General features: G+C 58.0%; 1 protein-coding gene and 1 long non-coding RNA gene across 6 annotated transcripts; one reads left to right on the forward strand and one right to left on the reverse strand.

Moving 5' to 3' along the window:
• The first annotated feature begins 700 nt into the window (after positions 1-700).
• Positions 701-16,500, forward strand: KIFC3 (kinesin family member C3). Of its 5 annotated transcripts, none has more exons than XM_054296186.1 (21): positions 701-765; positions 1,627-1,741; positions 3,348-3,526; positions 4,650-4,779; positions 6,923-7,119; positions 9,231-9,296; positions 9,712-9,846; positions 9,932-10,171; positions 10,372-10,545; positions 10,678-10,825; positions 10,912-11,042; positions 11,131-11,242; positions 11,353-11,534; positions 11,610-11,714; positions 11,934-12,064; positions 12,637-12,760; positions 13,208-13,337; positions 13,438-13,667; positions 14,311-14,445; positions 14,779-14,887; positions 15,358-16,500. In XM_054296186.1, exons 2-21 carry the CDS (start codon positions 1,657-1,659, stop codon positions 15,381-15,383), a joined length of 2,769 nt encoding a protein of 922 aa, XP_054152161.1. In that variant the 5' UTR covers positions 701-765; positions 1,627-1,656; the 3' UTR covers positions 15,384-16,500. The 5 variants fall into 5 exon arrangements, with proteins under 5 accessions (XP_054152161.1, XP_054152165.1, XP_054152162.1 ...); XM_054296190.1 differs by having other exon boundaries at positions 3,381-3,526; XM_054296187.1 differs by lacking the exon at positions 701-765 and adding an exon at positions 1,153-1,197.
• On the reverse strand, positions 16,104-18,206 carry LOC128951037 (uncharacterized). Its single transcript, XR_008484416.1, has 2 exons — positions 18,014-18,206; positions 16,104-16,372 (listed from the first exon to the last, which is right to left on the reverse strand). It is a non-coding gene; the product is annotated as an uncharacterized LOC128951037 (long non-coding RNA).
• Between the last annotated feature and the right edge of the window lie 7 nt (positions 18,207-18,213).

Consider the following 18,213-nt stretch of genomic DNA (forward strand, 5'->3'; position numbering starts at 1 on the left):
AATGCATATATATTATATTTAAAGCAGCATTTTCTGTTGCCTTTCCAACACCCGGGCTTTTGTAGCGGTCTTGGCACACGAGGCTGTTTTCTCCATGCCTTTGGGTTAGAAAAGGGCTGTTTTTAATGTGATATCTGTGTCCCTGGGCCTGATGAGCCTGAGGTGCCAGCTGGCATTGCTGCCTGGGGATATTTGGGAGCAGTGGGAATGTGACAGAGTGTGAGGAGGGCACAGTTTGGGCAGGCAGGTCCTTGGTGTGTAGGACATCAGCACCACTGTCTCCACAGTCCCCCAGGGTCCCCGTGATGAGTGCAGGAGGGGTGCACAGGAGGGATGCAGTTACACTGGGACTCCCTGGGGAGCACCGGGCTTGGGGTGGGAATGGCAGAGACACACGGGGAGCACCCGGGACACACCGGGAGTACCCAGGACACACCGGGAGCACCCGGGACACACCGGGAGCCCCAGCGCCGCAGCCAGGGAGGGTCAGGGGAGCACGGCGCGGGCAGCCCGCCCTGGGAAGGGCACGGGGAGGGTTCCGGGGCCGCACCGGGAGCGCTCCGCAGCCCGCCGAGCCGCGCTCCCGGAGCCGGTGCGGGAACGGCAGCCCCGCCTCCGCCGCCCGTCGGGGGTTTCACGCGTTTCCGCGGTAACGGGTGCGGGGCGGAGCTCGGCGCTTCCGTTACCGAAGTGCCCGGGAAGGCGGGGACGGGCCGGGGCCGTGCCGGGTGCCCCGCTGCTGCTGTCACCGCCGCCCCGTGCCCGGTGAGTGGCCCCGCGGGGCGGCACCGGCACCGCCGGCACCGGGGAGCCGGGCTGGACCGGGCAGGAACGGGGCTCCCTTTGTCTGCGGGCTGGGAGCGCTGGCACGGAGCGCGGCTCCCGTTAACCCACGGCGGGCGGCGCCACCGGCACCGGGACCGGGGCTGCGCCTCCTGCACCGGCACCGGGACCAGGACCGGGAGCGGGGCTGCACGGAGCGGGGCTGCGCCTCCTGCACCGGCACCGGCACCGGGGCTGCGCCACCGACACCGGCACCGGGACCGGGGCCGGGGCTGCGCGGAGCGGGGCTGCGCCTCCGGCACCGGGGCCGCCGCGCTGCGGGTCCCGCCCGCCCGGAGCCGCCGGTCGGGAGCACACGGGACCCCTCGGTGGGCTGGGCGGCTCCGCGCGCTGTTCCCCGCCGGAGCGGCCCCGGTGAGGAGCGGCGAGAGCGGGGCGGAGCGGGCGGTGCCGGGGGAGCGGGGCGGAGCGGGCGGTGCCGTGCGGGGCATTGTGCGCGCCGAGATGCGGTGGGTCCGGTGCCGCCCGGCTGCAGGGCTGCCCGCGGTCCCGGAGTTCCTAACTCCCTAAAGTCAGCCCCAGCCCGAGGTTAGGAGGGGCCCGGAGAGGCTTCAGGAATGAGTAAATTAATTACAGACACCGTTTATGTCACATCCGCTGGGAGCACGGAGGGAGCCCGGGGCTGTCGCCTTTTCGGGAGCAAAAAGCGGGATTGATGCAACTTCCTGCGGGTTTCGGGAGTCGGAGCCGCTGTTACCGCCGTGTTTTGCTCCAGAACGTCCCGCTGGGATTTACAGCTGGACGCAGAGCGGCTGAGATGTCCGTCCTTGCGCTTCTCCGCAGAGGTGCCGCCGTGCCCGGGACCCCCGTGCCATGATCACATCCCGCTCCGCCTGGCACCTGGGATCCGGGCCCAACGCCGGAGCCGCCTGGAACACCAAGGACCTTGCCCCGGACGGTGAGTACGGCACGGTGGCTTGTCCCTTGTCCTTGCCCCTTGGGGCTCAGCCTCCTGCACTCACGCCCTGCTCGCTGGGGAAGGAGAGGCTGGGAACAGGCCAGCCCGCATTTTTCACATTTCTTTCCGGATGAAGGTCAAGATTTGAGAAACGGGGACTCAGAAGCAGGCACAAAGCTCTGGGCAGCCTGCTGGTGAGAAGGGAGGGCTGCCTCCATCTCCCTGCTGGCCCCTCTGAGCAGGAATTGTAGGGAAAAAGGTTAAAATTTAACATGTAAGATAGAAAACAGAGTGATCTCCATGGCAGGGTGAATGCAGGCCCTTTGCTCTTCCCAGCCTTGGCTCCTTGAAAGGCTCCTTGTCCCTCCCTGGTGCATGGACCCCATGGGTGAGTTTAGTCGGAGTTTTGCTCTGTGGAGGCTGAGCTGCTTTGCAGGCAGGCGGGCAGCTGCCTGCCCCAACCTGCAGCTGCTTGCTGGGAAACAGCCCTTCCCTTCCCACCTCCCTCCCCGATGGTGCTGAATGGGATTGGCAAAGGGGGAGGCCGAACCCCCCTGTTTGAGCTTCTTTTGCTTCTGGCTTCAGCATTTGCCTTCATCCCTCTGTGCTGGCAGACGCTTCTCTGGGCACAGCTTCTTCTCTGGCACTAAGGCCAGTCCAGCCAAATGCTGGTTGGCACCAAAGCCTCCAAAACCAGGGTTTTCAGCTCTTTCTCTGCCCAACGGCTGCTGCTGCCCGTGCCAGGATGGGGAAATCGTCTCCTGTTATCCAGCACTTTGGAAACGCTCAATTTTCATGGCGTGTGCAAAATGTTATGGATAATTAGAGGCTGGGAAGAAGTCCAGAGTGGTGGACTAACTTCATAAGGGCACATCTCCCTCTGGACATTGGTTCCACCTTTGGCCCAACTTCCTCTGTGTGGTTTTAGGGGGGAAAAGGCTGCATTATTGAGGTCTGATTTGTGAGCGATTGATTTTTCCCCTGCCAGCTGGAGAAGATATTTGGCCGCCCGCAATGGTGGCAGCACTTGTGGCAGACAGGTGGGGGGACACAGGGTCCCCGAGCAGTGGGATTTACCCCTTGCCAGCTGCTTTTCCTGTAGCAGAGGAGGACACAGCCATGGAGAAGGCTCCTTGGGTTGCTGTTTCCTTCTGTGTGGCTCAGCAGGACAGGGAAATGCTGCCCTGGCTGCTTTCGGGTCTGGCTGCCTGACAAATGAAGGAAATATTTGGGGGCAGTGGAGGGAGGTGACGCCACCAGGGTCCGTCTGTCTGGTTTGGGTGATGCAAGCTGGCCTTGGCAGCTTTGCCAAGATAGGATCGTAGGAAGTGGAGCAGCTTGGCAAGGGGTAGAGCTGGGATATCCCTGGTGGGGGCACAGACCTGGTCACGCCGAGGCCAGACGGAAGCTACACCCTGAGTTCTCATTACTAGTCATTGGCAACCAGTCTCCGCCCCCCGGAGGGCTAATTTTTCTAATTAACATAATTAACATTTTTAATACAAGTCATGCGCTGTCTCTGCCACGCCGGTGTGGTGGCGGCAGCAGGGAGGAGGAGGAGGAGGGGGTTTGCTGAGCTGGCCGAAGGCTGTGTCTGTGCTCCCAGGTGGATCCAGTGATGCTCTTTGCTCCATCCCAGGCCGTGGGCAGGACGGGCTCGGCGCTGGGGGCGGAGCGGGAGCCGCTCCCCGGGCTCCTCTGCTGCCGGCGCTGCTGCACCAGAAAATCCTCAGCGTGAGCTGGCCGGACTCTGCCAACCCCCGTGGGCTCTGCCGGGCGCTGCAGGTGAGGAACGCTGAGCCAGCCATGGGATGTACGGGGAGGGAGTTTGAGGGTGATGGGGAGGATGCCCTGCACCCATCCAGGTGGGAGCCAACTGGTTCTTCCATCCCTCAGCACAACCAGGTTGTGTCTGGAGCCCAGCAGTGTGTGCCTCATGCAGAGCTGCTGCCTGGGTGGGGAGGGAAAAGCATCTCTGGGGAGTGAAAAGGCATCAATGGGGAGCAGTGTTCATAAGAGAATAGCATTTCTGGGTCACTCATGGGTCATGCTGGCAGGAGAGCTCAGGGCAGAGGTGTGATAAGGAAACACAGTGCCGTGAGGTGGTGTTTGCCAGTGGGATGGAGGAGAAGGAGGTGGCAGAGTGCCACGGCCAGGGACGGTGTCAGGACACCGCGTACTGGTGTTGCTGCCATGAGTTCATTCCAGGCTCCAGGCAAGTCATTCAAATTCCCCTTCTTTGAAAAGAAGGAAAACACCTCCTTATCACACACCAGCCTCGATGAATTCCCTTCGGCAAAACCCCTCTGGAGCCTCACATGCAGAGGCACCGCAGACACGCGGCCTCTCCAGGAGGATGCTGCTGCCTCCTTCCAAATTACTCCCAAATTACTGGCACGTACCAAGTGTCTGCCCCTCTGCTGGAATGAGGTTTCCCCAGCATCACTGGCCTGTGGGGTGATGCCACAGGCTCTGAGATAAGATTTGAGAAAGAAAAGGCATTATTGAGCAGGGTGAGCTTGGCTGATAATCCCCTTTTATAGCAGCCTTATGAAAGCTCCTTTCAGATTTCTTCTGATTTTTTTTTGGAGCTCCATCCCCCAGGGCATGAGCCATGCCTCCAAGTCAGAGTCTCTTTCTTTTGAAGGCCATAGGGAGAAAAATAAGAAATATTCAGTACAGCTGTGTTTATGTGGAGAACTAAAATCATGATAAGTTCATTGTGGCATCTTCCCAACACAGAACTCCCTTGGAGGGAGGGTTTCCCCGAGCTCTGCTGTTGTGAGTTCTGCACTTCCCGCCCTGCTCGCTCCTCCTGGCCAGCCCTGGGACGTGCCAGCTGCTGGCACCGTGTCCAGCCCGGTGTGGGCTGTCACTGTCCCAGCTCCCTGCCCTGTTTGTGCCACAGGCCCTGCGGGACACGACGTGCAAGCGGCGGGAGGAGCCGCGGCACCGGGGCACGGAGCAGGAGCCGCCCGCAGCCCCCCGTGAGCCAGCGGCCGTGCAGGCAGCCCCCACCATGAACGTGGAGAAAACAGGTGAGAAAACATGAACCTGGAGAAAACAGAGAGCAGGGGTGCCCTGCTGGGTGCTCAGGACCTGGAGGGATGGGATGAGCACTTCGTATCTGCCCGTGGGTATCGAGGAAACCTCTCCTCTGTTGGGGTGCATGTAGATGTGTGGCTGAGCTCACTGTGGGAACAGGGCACAGGAGAAACCCAACACCAGCCAGCTGCTGGCTGCTGACAGGGTCTGATGAATTATTGAGCGGGATGAACAGAGCAGGCGAGCTCTGATGAACCTGCTGCTGTTTCCTCCTTCTCAAGGAAAATGTAACGCGTGTGGAAACGCTTGCAGCGTGCGTGGCTGTGCCAGGATGGGGAAATCCCAAAGTCCCAGAGTTTCCTGTCTTTTTCAGTCAGGATTGAATTGTGTGAGCTTCTTAGGAGCTGCTCCTGATCTGGTCCCCAGCTGCATCCCAGAGCAGCTCCTGAGGCGGGACAGCGGCTGGGAAGGGGCAGGGTGCAGCAGAAAGGGGGTCAGGGTCTGTTTGGCAGTGGTTACAGGGCAGAGCTGAGGAACAGGTGTCTTTCCAAATTTTGCAAATTTCTGCATTTTGGAAAGCAGGAGGGTCACTGTGCTCCCTGCCTGCCACACTCAGACCATGCATGGCCACCAGCACATGCGCCCAGGGGGAGATGTAACACAGAGCTGGTCAGCATCTCCTCTCCCATGCATGCTGCCACAGGAAGAAGGTGCTGGAGTGTGGAGGAAGGCATGAACTGAGGGGGATTTTCCTGCCTGGCAGTTTGATTTGCAGCTGAGTATTGCAGCTCTCAGCCTGGCTCTGCCTTGGGTCTGAGCCCAGGATTAGTGTGAATGATGTGTGCAGACATGCAGTGTGTCCACAGGAGCCTGGTGCTTCCTGGAGTTTTGTCTTACCCCTGCACACTCCCCAGGGGTGAAAGCTGGCGTTCCTGACAACTTTGGAGATTTCAGGGTGAGATTTTTGGTTTCTTGTTTGGGTTTTTTGTGTGTTGATTTTAAAGAGAAGACCGCGGTCCTCTGCCTGAGCTGGGCTGAGCTTTCAGCATGGAAAGAAAGAAAAGCCAGCACCTGACAGTGCTGTTTTGGAGTATCCAAGCCATGGCAGGAGGAAAAAACCTGTTGATCACTTCTGCAGCCACTGCTGGATAAGCCCCATGGCGTGCAGTCAGCAGCAGAGTTGTGGTTTGGTCCCAGCATTTCATCTTTTTGCAGATTATGCTGCCTCCTTAACTCCATTTAGGGGTAGAAAATCTGACTCATGGACAAAAAAGTGTCTTTTTGCATTCAGGACGTTTCCCATGAAGCAGGCAGCATCTTCCCACAGGCAGCACAGGGATTCCCAGCAGCAGCTCCTGCCTGTGAAACCTCAGGTTTCTGAAATCCACAGCAGGCAGGGAAGGGCGCCGGGCAGCCGGGATCCTGTCCGTCCGTCCTGCCGCCTCATCCCACACTGGGGATGAGTCACGCCAGCTCATTGCTTCTTGGGAACTACCAGGTCATTTGGTAGGCTCTGATGTACGGCCAGGTTGGCTTCTGTCAGCACTGGTGGCTCTATTAACATGCAGAAAGTGATGTTTAAAATAATGCTAGGAAGGTTAGAAAGCCAAACGCACAAGGATTAGGCAATATGGCCATTGAGGGTACCTGTATAATTTAAATTTTGCTTCCATTATGTTTGTGTGTAGTGACGCAGACGTTAATGACATGATCACACACTGCTTTCCACGGGCACCTGCTCATTCAGAAGAAAGGGTGCCGGGGTGAATCAGCGTCCTGCTGAGGGCGGTTGTTATCTGAGCGAGGAGCAGCACTGCAGTGTGTGATGGGGCTGGGTCACGGTGCACTGCTGGGGGCAGCTGCTCTGTGCTGTGGCCTGGGATGCTCTGCTTGCCCCTGCAGATCCCTCTGGCTTCCACCCAGCTGGAGCCCACTGCCAGCCAGGCCTGCTGTGCTGAGCACCTTGGCGCTCAGGATGTGCCTCTGACACATCACTGCGCTCTCTGGGACCTGTGCAGGTCCAGTTTCCTGCGTTCCCATCTGCGGCTCAGCCCCTGGGGACTCCCCATGGCTGGCATTCTGCTCCCCAGCCAGGTGGCTGTGCCCTGACCAGCTCCATCTTTGCTCACGCTGCAGGAGGGAGGCTCTGTGGTGGGAAACGTGCCAGCCTGGCCACGGCCCGGCCCTTCCCCGTGATCCAGGAGGTGATGGCCTCCATGGCACACCTGCAGAAGGAGAAGCTGAGGCTGCAGGAGGAGCTGCTGGAGCTGCAGGAGAAGCTCGCTGCCCAGGAGAGCAATGAGCTCTCCCTCTCTCTCCAGCTGCAAGGCCAGGTATGGAGGGGACAGGGTGACACAAAGGGGTCCATCAGGGTCTTGTCTGTGGCTTGGCTGGAGCTCTGTGGCAGTTGGTGGTGGCTGCACTTGGAAGGAGTGTAGGATCTCCATCATTGAGCATCTCCTCTGCGGGGTGCTCCTGAGCATTGCCTCTGGCTGTGCCTCCCTTGGGATGCTTGCAGTCCCCAGTGACACTGCTGTAGTGCTGACAAGGCTGTGTGGCTCTGTGGACATGACATGGCCAGGAGGGCTTTGGGCTTCAGGATGCAGCTCTGCACCAGTCATCCATGCACTCAGCACAGCATGGCTGCCACAGGGTCAGCGTATGAGACTGACCTAGCAGTGTAATTTTAGTGACTTTCAGCAGGTGGAAAGTGAATGTGAAGGCACAGAATTGTCTGATGAAGGGACAGGTTTTGGCCACTGTGACACGCCCCCCAAAAGCACCTCCTGCACTGATGCAGGCACATCCAACGCACGAGTGCTTGGGTCGTCTCAGGGACATGGAAATTTTGCCTGCTTGTAAAGAGATTTGCATGTGGCTGTTGTGGAAGCTGTTGCAGTCAGGTTCTGCTTGTTCCACGGGTGTCAAAAGCAGGAGGTAATTGTCCTGCATTTGGTTGGCATGCTCTGCATGACACAAGCGTGAGCGCAGCGGGACCTGGCCCTGCACTCGCCACTTGGGCAGCAGGGGCAGCCGGCGCCGGCCGGAGCCAGGAGCTGCCCCAAACCTCCAAAGCTCTGGGATGGCCGGGCCACGGCTCGAGCCAGACCCAGCTGCCAAGGAGTCCCTGTCACGTCCAGAGAGCAGGATGCAGCTGGAGATGCCCGAGCAGGTAGGGGAAGGAGGAACATTGCCAGCACAGGGGATGGTGGGCAGGCTGCGGCGTGTGCGCCGGCTGATTGGGCTGGCGGCTTTCCCGGAACAAGCCGCGACTCTTTTCTTCTCAGTGCCTCCCCTCCCTTAAAAATACTTATAAAAATAGCTTAATAATCTCTCTTAGTGGATATGGAAATGGGGTTTTCTCACTCAGGCGCTCGCTCGGCCCCCAGTCAGAGCCAGGGAGATTTGCTGTGGAAGGAGCGGGATCCCGATCCTGGCTGGAGCAGCCGCTGTTCCCCACCTGTAGCTGGGGAGCTCCAGCTCCCAGCTGTGCCAAATACGGGGCACACGGAGGGGTTGCCCACCCTGCTGCCATCTCTGCGAGGGTGTGGCTAAATAATTTACCAGATTAATTACAGCCCCATGTCAGCACATCTGCATTGGTTATTAATCAGCAGTTCCTAAATTATGGTCCGTGGAGAGCCGGTTGCTGGCTGGTTATTGGGATGGGGCAATACCCAGGCGTGTCCCAGAGAGGGTTTTGGCGGCTTTCTGGAGTGGGGAAAGTGGGAGCAGGGCTGGGATCTGGGGGATGGTGGTCAAGTGAGGGACAGAGCAGGTGGATAAACCCCACTATGACACAGCCCATGACACTGCTGGCTTCACCATGCACTCACTGCTGCTGTTTATTCCAGTAACTACAGATTTTGGGAGAGCTTCACTGGTCTGTGCACAAAAAAAGGTTGAAGATTTTTGAAATCCATCTGGTTTTGCAAGGAGGGCAGCCTGGTTACATGAGATGGGCAGATGCCCAGATGGGGGTTGATGGAGAGCATCATCCCATGGGACTCAGACATGTGGTCTTCTTGAAGAGCTTTTGCTCCCTCTTTGTACCAAGATAACTTTCCTAGAAAGAAAAATAGAGAAGGTAGAGCAAAGCTGGTTGTGAGGGCAGGACAAGGCACTTCTGGCTCTTCAAACACAGTTATGGATGGGTTTGTTTTTTCCCTTCTCCAAAGATGATGCCTTTTTATTTTTTTAATAATGGTTTCTGCTAGTGCTCAACATGAACAAATTATACCCATGGTTGAACAAGGTCAAAGCAAAGCTTTCATTAATGCTCGTTTTAATCTGCTCGTGTGAATCAGGCGCTCAGAGCCAGGTGGAAAATTAAAGCATAACAAAAGTGTGAGCCAGACTGGACATGTGTGGCTGGGGCAGCACCGCGGGGTCTCCTCCAGAAGCTGCTGTGGTGCCTCCTGGTTAACCTGGTCTGTGTTGGCAGGTGGAAACTCTGAAGGAAAAGCTCCTGGAGCAGGCACAGGAGATCAGCCGGCTGCGCTCGGAGCTGGTGAGCAGCCACTGGGGTGGGACTGAGCCACCCTTGCCCTGAGGGACGCTGGAGCTCTGGGTCACTGAGGAGGAAGAGGGAACATGGGGTGGGTGGAGATGGATTAAACCTCCCCAGGGTCACAGTTTGGACCGTGCAGGCCAAGAGACACTGAGGAACAAATGTGGGATTTTCTGTGCAATGCAATGTGGCACTGGTGACCCTGGGGCTGTCACTCTGAGGTGGGAAGTGAAAGCCCCTCTGTGGGCTGGGGCTCCCTGGGGGCAGCAGGAGGCTCATCAGTGCCGCAGGCTGAGTGTTCCCAAAGGGCAGGCAGGGCCTCCCTGGGAATGGCACACGGGGGGATCCCTGAGGGCAGCAGGCTGGGGCTCACTGGGGTGCGTGGCGATTCCATGTCCTCTCCCACCCGCTCCAGGGTGGCACGGATGCCGAGAAGCACCGGGACCTGCTGGCGGCCGAGAACGAGCGCCTGCGGCAGGAGATGAAAGCGCTGGAGGGGGAGCTGCAGCGGCAGCAGCAGGCACCGTGCCGCGACTGCCCCCACCTGCAGGTGAGTCCCCGGTGGTGGCAGTGGTGGTGGCAGGGTGACGGGCACCCATGGGTGACATGGCCCTGGCTGTCCTGCCCATCACCAGGAGAATGCCGAGCTGCAGGAGCAGCTGTCGCAGCTGCAGCGGGAGGCAGAGGAGACGCGGGCCAGGCTGGTGGAGCTGGACCTGGAGGTGCAGCAGAAGACGAACCGCCTGGCCGAGGTGGAGCTGCGGCTCAAGGACTCCCTGGCTGAGAGGGCCGAGGAGGAGGAGCGGCTCAGCCGGCGGCTGCGGGACAGCCAGGAGACCATCGCCAGCCTCAAGTCCCAGCCCCAGCAGATCAAGGTGAGCTCTCCATTTTTCCTGCTTGGGCTGGATGCCTGGTAGGTGCTCTGCAAGTGTCACCTGTCTCTCTATCCTGAGCACATCAGCTCAGCGCCATGATTTCCTAAATTATCTCCCCCTGGGCCAGCAACTGCTTCATCCCAGGCCCTTCAGGTGCTGTTTCCTCAGCACACCCCATCTGTGGGTGCTTTCCCCTGCAGTACATCATTAAGACGGTGGAGGTGGAGTCAGCCAAGGTAAAACAAGCCCTGTGTGAGACCCAGTCCCGAAACCAGTACCTGCAGGAGCAGGTGGGGATGCAGAAGCAGGTGCTGAAGGAGATGGAGCAGCAGCTGCAGAGCTCCCAGAAGACAGAGGCTCAGCTCCGAGCTCAGGTCTGAGTGCGATAGCTGTAAATCAGAACTCCCCTCCCATTCTCTGCCTGCCTGGTGGTGCTTGCCAGGTAACAAGGTGTGGCAGCAGGTGGGCACTCACTCAGTGTCATCCCCCACTTGCTCCTCTCCCAGATCATGATGTACGAGGCTGAGCTGGAGCGAGCCCATGGGCAGATGCTGGAGGAGATGCAGGCGATGGAGGACGAGAAGAACCACGCCATTGAAGAGGCATTTTCCCGCGCCCAGGTGGAGATGAAGGCGGTGCATGAGAACCTGGCAGGTGAGGAGGGTGCAGGGGGCTGGCAGGGTTGCCTTACTGGTGTTGGGGTGTGACCATCTGCCCCTCACCCTGCGTCACGCCTGCAGGTGTCCGGACCAACCTGCTGACGCTGCAGCCGGCGCTGCGCACCCTCACCCACGACTACAACAGCCTGAAGCGCCAGGTCCGCGACTTCCCCCTGCTTCTCCAGGAGACCCTGCGCAGCGCCAGGGCCGAGGTGAGCCCCCCAGGACCACCACCAGCACCCTCCATGCAGGGTGGAGGTGCTGGGGGCTCGCTGAGCCTCTGTTCTCCGCTGTCCCCAGATCAGCCAGGCCATCGAGGAGGTGCACAGCACCAACCGCGAGCTGCTGCGCAAGTACCGGCGGGAGCTGCAGCTCCGCAAGAAGTGTCACAACGAGCTGGTGCGGCTCAAAGGTGAGGTGGGACAGAAGGGACAGAGGAGCGTCCCCATAAGGTGGCTGAGTTGGCTGCAGGATGCTTCAGCCCACCCCATGGTGGCTGACTCCCTGCTTCTCTCCTCCAAGGAAACATCCGTGTTTTCGGGAGAGTGCGCCCCATCACAAAAGAGGACGGGGAGGGCCCTGAGGCAGCCAATGCTGTGACCTTTGATGCTGACGATGACGCTGTCCTGCACCTCCTGCACAAGGGGAAGCAGGTGTCCTTTGAGTTGGACAAGGTCTTCCCCCCACAAGCGTCCCAGGAGGAGGTGGGTGCTACTGTCCACTGCTGGTGTGAGGGGGGAGGCAGCCACCTTCTCCTCACTCTCCCCTGTCTCCCCCAGGTGTTTCAGGAGGTTCAAGCCCTGGTCACCTCCTGCATTGATGGCTACAATGTCTGCATCTTTGCCTATGGGCAGACAGGAGCAGGAAAAACCTACACAATGGAAGTGAGTTTGCTTGGCTTTGTTTCCATTTTCTTCCTCAGCTTCCCACCCTGCAGTGCCCAGTCTCCATCACCAGGCTGGTGACCAGCTCAGACCTGGTGTACACCACTGATGGTCACTTCTGCTCCACAACATCCCCCTGGGCTTTGCTTCTGCTCAGAAAAAATACAGAATGGAATGCCAAAGGGTGTTTTTCCCCTGTTTGTCACCTCAATCCTTCAGGGGACGGCAGCAAACCCAGGGATCAACCAGCGGGCCCTGCAGCTGCTCTTCTCCGAGGTGCGGGGCAAAGCGGCCGACTGGGACTACACCATCACCGTCAGCGCCGCCGAGATCTACAACGAGGCACTCAGGTACAGGATGGGCAAGAAACTTATGGACATCACCCCATGCTGCTCTCCCCCCACATCCCTCCACCCCTTCCTCGGCCTCACAGCTTGTCCCAGGGCACTGCATTTGGCCCTGCAAGGATTCATTTTTAATTTATCTGGTGCACGCTGCCCTTCCCATGAGCTCCATCGCTTGCACAGGCTCCCAGCTGTGCCATCACTCCCACTCTCTGACCCTGATGCAGCGGTGGGGGCATCTCCTTCTCCCCCCTTTCCCTGCCCATGGACACTATATTCAGGAATTTGTAACTGGGAGCTGAAAGCATGAGAAATATTTTCCTTCCTAGTCCAGCCACAGGAGGGGAGGAGCCTGGGTTCTCATCCATGAGAATAACCAGGAGCAGGGATGGGAGCAGGGTCTGATCTGGGTGAGAGGAGGCGCATGGGAGCCAAGAGAGTTGAGGTCTATAAATAGGATGTGCAGCTTTCCTGGGAAGAGATGGCTGCTCTGGCAGTGCTAGCATGCAGCCCTGAGCCAGGAATGGATGCCAGCACTCCCTTGGGATGGGAATGATAACAAGTGCCCCTTTGCCCAGGGACTTGCTGGGGAAGGAGCCGCAGGAGAAGCTGGAGATCAAGCTGTGCCCTGATGGCAGCGGGCAGCTCTACGTGCCGGGGCTCACCGAGTTCAGGGTGCAGAGCGTGGAGGACATCAACAAGGTGTGGGGACATGGGGGCAGCAGGCACAGGGGGGTGGCAGCGGGGGTGCAGTGAACTGGGGAGGGGTCTTTGGTGTGTGACTCCTGGATTTGGGAGCGTTTCTGAAGCCATGGGGAGCAACAGAGACCAAAATAGGTCCCTGGGTGTGATGTGAGGGTCACTGTCCCATGGGATGAGCCACAGGGGGTTAAAAATAAAAGCGTGGGGCCCAGAGAGTTCCTGAGGGATTAGTGGGGTGCGGCTGTCACCGCAGTGCCCTGCCTGTCACCCCTGCCTGTGGTGTATCACCCAGGCTGAGACCTGACAGCGGTCATTACCCTGCTGGGCCAGCACCCCGTGGGGGGCTGATGCTCAGGTTACATCCCTGGCCATCCCTGGATCACAGGGGATTTGTGGTGGGACTGAGGCAGGTTGGCCTCACCCCCTCAACTCCCCGGGCTCCCTCAGGTCTTCGAGTTTGGCCACATTAAGCGGGTGACAGAGTGCACCAACCTGAACGAGCACAGCTCTCGCTCCCACGCCCTCCTCATCGTCACCGTCCGCGGCCTGGACCGCAGCACGGGGCTCCGCACCACAGGTGGGTGTCACAGCAAACCCTCACAGAGGCACCTGGGCTGTGCCATCCTGGGATGTGTAGGGCTGGGCGCTGATGCTGGGGTTTGTCTGTGTGCCCTCAGGGAAGCTGAACCTGGTGGACCTGGCGGGCTCAGAGCGGGTCGGGCGGTCGGGCGCGGAGGGCAGCCGGCTCCGCGAGGCGCAGCACATCAACAAGTCCCTGTCGGCCCTGGGCGATGTCATCTACGCCCTGCGCTCCCGCCAGGGCCACGTGCCCTTCCGCAACTCCAAACTCACCTACCTGCTGCAGGACTCGCTCAGCGGTGACAGCAAGACCCTCATGATGGTGCAGGTAGGGGCTGGGCACCGGTGCCTGTATCCCCACAGCCAGTCACTGATTTCTGAGCCCCTTCTCACCCCGGTGCTGAGGCAGGTGGGAGGAAGGCTGGAATCAGGGAATGGGGCTCACCCGTGGGTGAGCAGTCTGCAATCATGGTGCCAGTGGCAGCTCTCTCCCTGTATCTGCTCATTCCTTAGACAAGGCCAAGGAGTGGGGAATTAACTTGGAGGTCCACAATCCTGCCCTCCCTGCCTGCACGTGGATGCTATCCCTATGGGCAGTATTATACAATCTCTTCATATATTGTCATCTCCCCATCCCTGCTCTTTCTGAGAGGATTTTAAGCTCTGGTAGTTTCTCTACCCCTGCCCTGTGAGCCCCCACTCCCAGCTGCTGGCACCCACACTGAGCCCCCCAAGGGGAGCTGCCTGAGCCTCTGCACCTGCCACAGCTATTCCCGGCTGCTCCTCGCACTGGGGCAGTTGGTGACAGGGAATCCAGCTGGCTCAGACACCAGGGATGGATGGGGCTAGCCTGGGAGGGGCAGGTTAATAATAGCATCTACCGGCCAGCAGCAGCAGGTTTTCTAGGGGGGAGCCCCCAGGGTACACAGGCAGCTGCCAGGGTGACTTTGTGCCTCTCCTCCTGAGCACAGGTCTCCCCTGCTGAGAAGAACACGAGCGAGACGCTGTGCTCCCTGAAGTTTGCCGAGAGGGTTCGCTCTGTGGAGCTGGGTCCTGTCTCCCGCAAGGCTGAGCTGGGCTCCTGGCCCAGCCAGGAGCACCTGGAGGTACTCAAAACACTGCTGGTGTCCTTCACCCTCACCCCAGGGATCCCCCCTGTTTTGCCCCCACATGTGGTCCCCAGAGCTGTTGGATGTCCCCCTAGAGCCACCCCCACTGGGGACAATCACCTGGTGGGATGCAGGTTGTCCCCAAACTGCAGTGTCCAGCCAATGCTGCCACCTTGGTTGTTCCAAGCCCTGTTTTGCAGCAGCCCCGTGGTACCACCTGAGAACATTTGGGCACCACTACCCAGGCATGCACTATCTGCCTGTGAGCCCATCCCCACTCCTGCCCTCTTGGCCTGGCTGACCCTGGGGCTGTGTCCCCTCTCCTCCCAGGGTGACTCGCCGGGTTCCTCAGCACCAGCAGGCCGGGGCCACGCATCCCCCAGCCCAGGGCATCTCTCCAGTCGCTCTGCCTCCATCCGCAGGAAGCTCCACACCTCAGGTGGGTGGTGGGACACCTTGAGAGCCCAGACAAGGTCCCTCTGTCCCTTGAGGCTCCAGCCAACAGCCCATGGCAAAGCCTGCAGTGGGGAGTGAGCAGCTCTGTAGTCAGCTCATTAGTTAATAGCTAATTAGCCATGGTTAGCGCTTCCCCAAGAGTGCCCTGGTTCAAAGGCACTGTGATGGCTATGGTGGGGTAAGGGGAGGGCAATGCCAGCAGGCTGAACCTCTTTCCCTTCGATTTCAGCCTGACTTAGGGGCAGCCGTGGCTGCCAGGTGAGTGCCTGCGGCCGGTGCTGGTGGAGGGCTCTGCTTTCACCCCGCTCCCCACGCAGGGCAGGGCTGCTGGACTGTGCAGGGATGTTCTGGGAATGCTTGTGGCACCACCTCCTGCTACACTGCCACCAGACAGGGCTGGGGCACTGGTGGCTGTGTCCCTGCCTGCTGTAAGCCATGCATCTCTCCCCTCAGGGAAGCTGAGGCCCATTCCCCTGTGATGAGTGCCAGCCATGGCATCCAACCTGCTGCAGGACCCAGCCCCTCACAGTGACACAGAGACGGCTGCTGGAAGACATGAAGGCTTTGGTGCTGTTCCCTTGGCCACCAGGACCCATGACCAGAGGGTGATGGCACCTCTCACCATGAGCAGCACGGGGTCAGGGTCTCCCAGCAGCCATGCCCCCCTCTCAGGGTAGGGGAAAGTGGTGCTGGGCAGAGATCTGCCCCCTCAATGCTCAGCTCTGTGAGTTTATTTTTGCTGGACAGATGTTTTTAGCTGGAGCAGGGACAGCTGGGTGCTCCCTCCATCTCTCCAGCTTTGCTTTTACAATGAGATCTAGCTGGAAGGGGTGCACAGAGCCAGACCAGTTCCTGGCCCTGCCTCTCCCACTGCCACAGGGCCATCCTGGCCACAGCTCCTGCAAGACTGCATCTGGGCAGCTGCCCAACGTCTTTCAGAGCAGCACTTCCTCCAAGTTAAACTACAAAAGATCCCAGCAGCTCTCTTCCCTGTGAGTTTCTCAAGCCCTGTTGTTGCATGAAGGCCCCCGGTGCTGTGCATGAGCCGAGCTGCTGTTCCTCGTGGTGCCAGTGCTGCCAGGGCCCACGATGGCTGCCTGTGGTACCTGGCACCAGGGGCAATGGAGCAGTCTCAAATGAAGCTATTGTAAAGTTATTTACCAGTTGTCTTGTCAAGAGAGATCACAGTGTGGTCGAGATGAAAGTGTTTGAAATATTTATACCTGTTTACATGGTCTTGGAATGGAAAAGTAGTGGAAAACAAACAAAAAGACCCCAAACCTCCAGTCCAAAAGCCTCTGGGCTTATGTATGGGGATGGTGGTTGGCAGGGGCATGGGAGGGGATGACACTGCCCTTGGACCTCTCAAGAGCCACCTGTGGGTACATCTCCTCCTGCTGCAAGCCCCTGCTGGATGCACTGATGGCTCTTTCCACCACTCTCTCCTCTCGCGCTTCCACGGCGTATTCTATTTAAAAACAAAAAAGGGAAAAATAAATTTAGCCTTTTGTAAGATTAGATGTTTCTATGTATTTTAATAATTAAAAAATACCCTGTTTTGTAACAAAACTTATTTTAAATAAACTCTTAAACACAGCACAGGACTGGCTTTTTCTTGAACTCTGCTTGAGGAGGGATGGGTGCTTCTTCCCTTCTGCCAGCATCTCCCAAGCCCCTCATATCCTTCTCCTTGCAGCTGCCCCCAGGGCCAGCCTGGCAGCACAGTCCCCACCTCATTTTGCAGCTATCAGGCTCCTGCAATTAGTGGGAGAGTAGTGGTTAAATCCAAAGTGAGTCCCAATGTGCCCATGTCCTGCTCCACCTTGTGCTGCCCCACATCCCAGCAATAGGCTGGTGGCTGGCAGAGCCTTTTCACACCCCATGGGGGTCCAGGCATGGGATTATCACCAGATGAAGCAGGAAGCAGCTGCAGAGCAGGAGACACACACCCTGTGAGTGTCCTGGTGCTGGAGCAGGCAGCACTCACCATCAGCCCTGCAGTGGGGCTCAGTGCCAGGGCCTCCTGCTGTACTTTTGGAGCCACCTCCTCCAGAGGCATGGAGCAGAGCAGGCACTCCCCTTTTTTCCAAAAATTGATTGTTTGGATGAAGCATCAGCAGTGTGGGGACTGGCTTTAGCTTTCCTGATGGCCCCACTCCACCTCCCCAGAACAGTTGTTCCAAAGGCACTCCCTGGCTCAGAGCTCATTGCCACTCTGTCACAGACATCTTTTATGAAAAATCCTTTCCTTAGGATTTTTCTTCCTGAGAAGCTGAAAGGCCTCAGGAACAGAATGTAAACATTGATTATCTGCTGCTGTAGAATGCAGTAGGTAGATCTTTGATTGGCCCATGTTGATTGTTTCTAATTAATGGCCAATCACAGCCCAGCTGGCTCAGACAGAGAGTCCGAGCCACGGGCCTTTGTTATCATTCTTTGCTATTCTATTCTTAGCTAGCCTTCTGATTAAATCCTTTCTTCTATTCTTTTAGTAGTTTTAATGTAATATATATCATAAAATAATAAATCAAGCCTTCTGAAACAGAGTCAAATCCTCGTTTCTTCCCACAGCCTGAGACTCCTGTGAACATGGTCACACCACTCAGCCCAGATCCAGTGGAGGAGATCTGTGTGCAGCCAGGGAGAAGGATGAGCCCTAAATGATGACACTGCTCCTTGGGCTGGGAACAACCCAGCAGAGTGAAACTGCCCCCGGGATTTCCACAAGCCACTGGCAAGTGCTGGCTCTCCTGTTGTTCACCACAGCCTCCCAGCAGGAAGGGTGAGAATGGTCAGCTTCCTCTGGGACAGGCAGGGAACACAGCCCTGCTTTTCCTGGGCACTCCCAGCCAGGAGCCATGCCAAGGTGAAGAGCACTTCAAGAGATTCAGGCATTTAACACAACTTTAAAAAAAAATTACAAATATTTTAATAAAATTCATTATAAGTTACAGATTCCTGGAGAACAGGCTCCAGTGTATAAAATGGGAGACAGGCTGGGAAGAGCAGGGAAAGCACCAAGAGGAACCTCTTTCCCCAGAGGAAAGAAGAAAGAGGGACAGAAAGGTTCTGACAGACATTTATTGGGGGAAAAAAATCAAAAACAAACCTCTAAGAATGGTCCAGTGGATGTAGAAAGACATAACTCAGTCCATGTCCCTCTGTTCCTCCACCCTCCCAAATCCTCACCCCCAAAGGCAAGCACATACAACGAGTCCTGTTTAAGTCACATGTTTTAACAGGTCCAAGGACAGTCTGAAGACACTGCTCCTCTGCAGCCCTGGGTGCCAGCAGGGATGGCTGAGAAGT

The sequence above is a fragment of the Melozone crissalis genome, unplaced genomic scaffold, assembly GCF_028551555.1.
Source record: "Melozone crissalis strain CALT ecotype California unplaced genomic scaffold, PUWL_Pcris_2 ptg000007l_1, whole genome shotgun sequence".
In the NCBI taxonomy this organism is placed as follows: domain Eukaryota; kingdom Metazoa; phylum Chordata; class Aves; order Passeriformes; family Passerellidae; genus Melozone; species Melozone crissalis.

Coding starts and splice junctions, on each gene's coding strand:
- KIFC3 (XM_054296186.1), top strand. CDS start 1,657: ATGATCACATCCCGCTCCGCCTGGCACCTGGGATCCGGGCCCAACGCC. Junction 3,527..4,649: donor GGCTCTGCCGGGCGCTGCAG/GTGAGGAACGCT, acceptor TTTGTGCCACAG/GCCCTGCGGGACACGACGTG. Junction 11,535..11,609: donor CACAAGCGTCCCAGGAGGAG/GTGGGTGCTACT, acceptor TGTCTCCCCCAG/GTGTTTCAGGAGGTTCAAGC.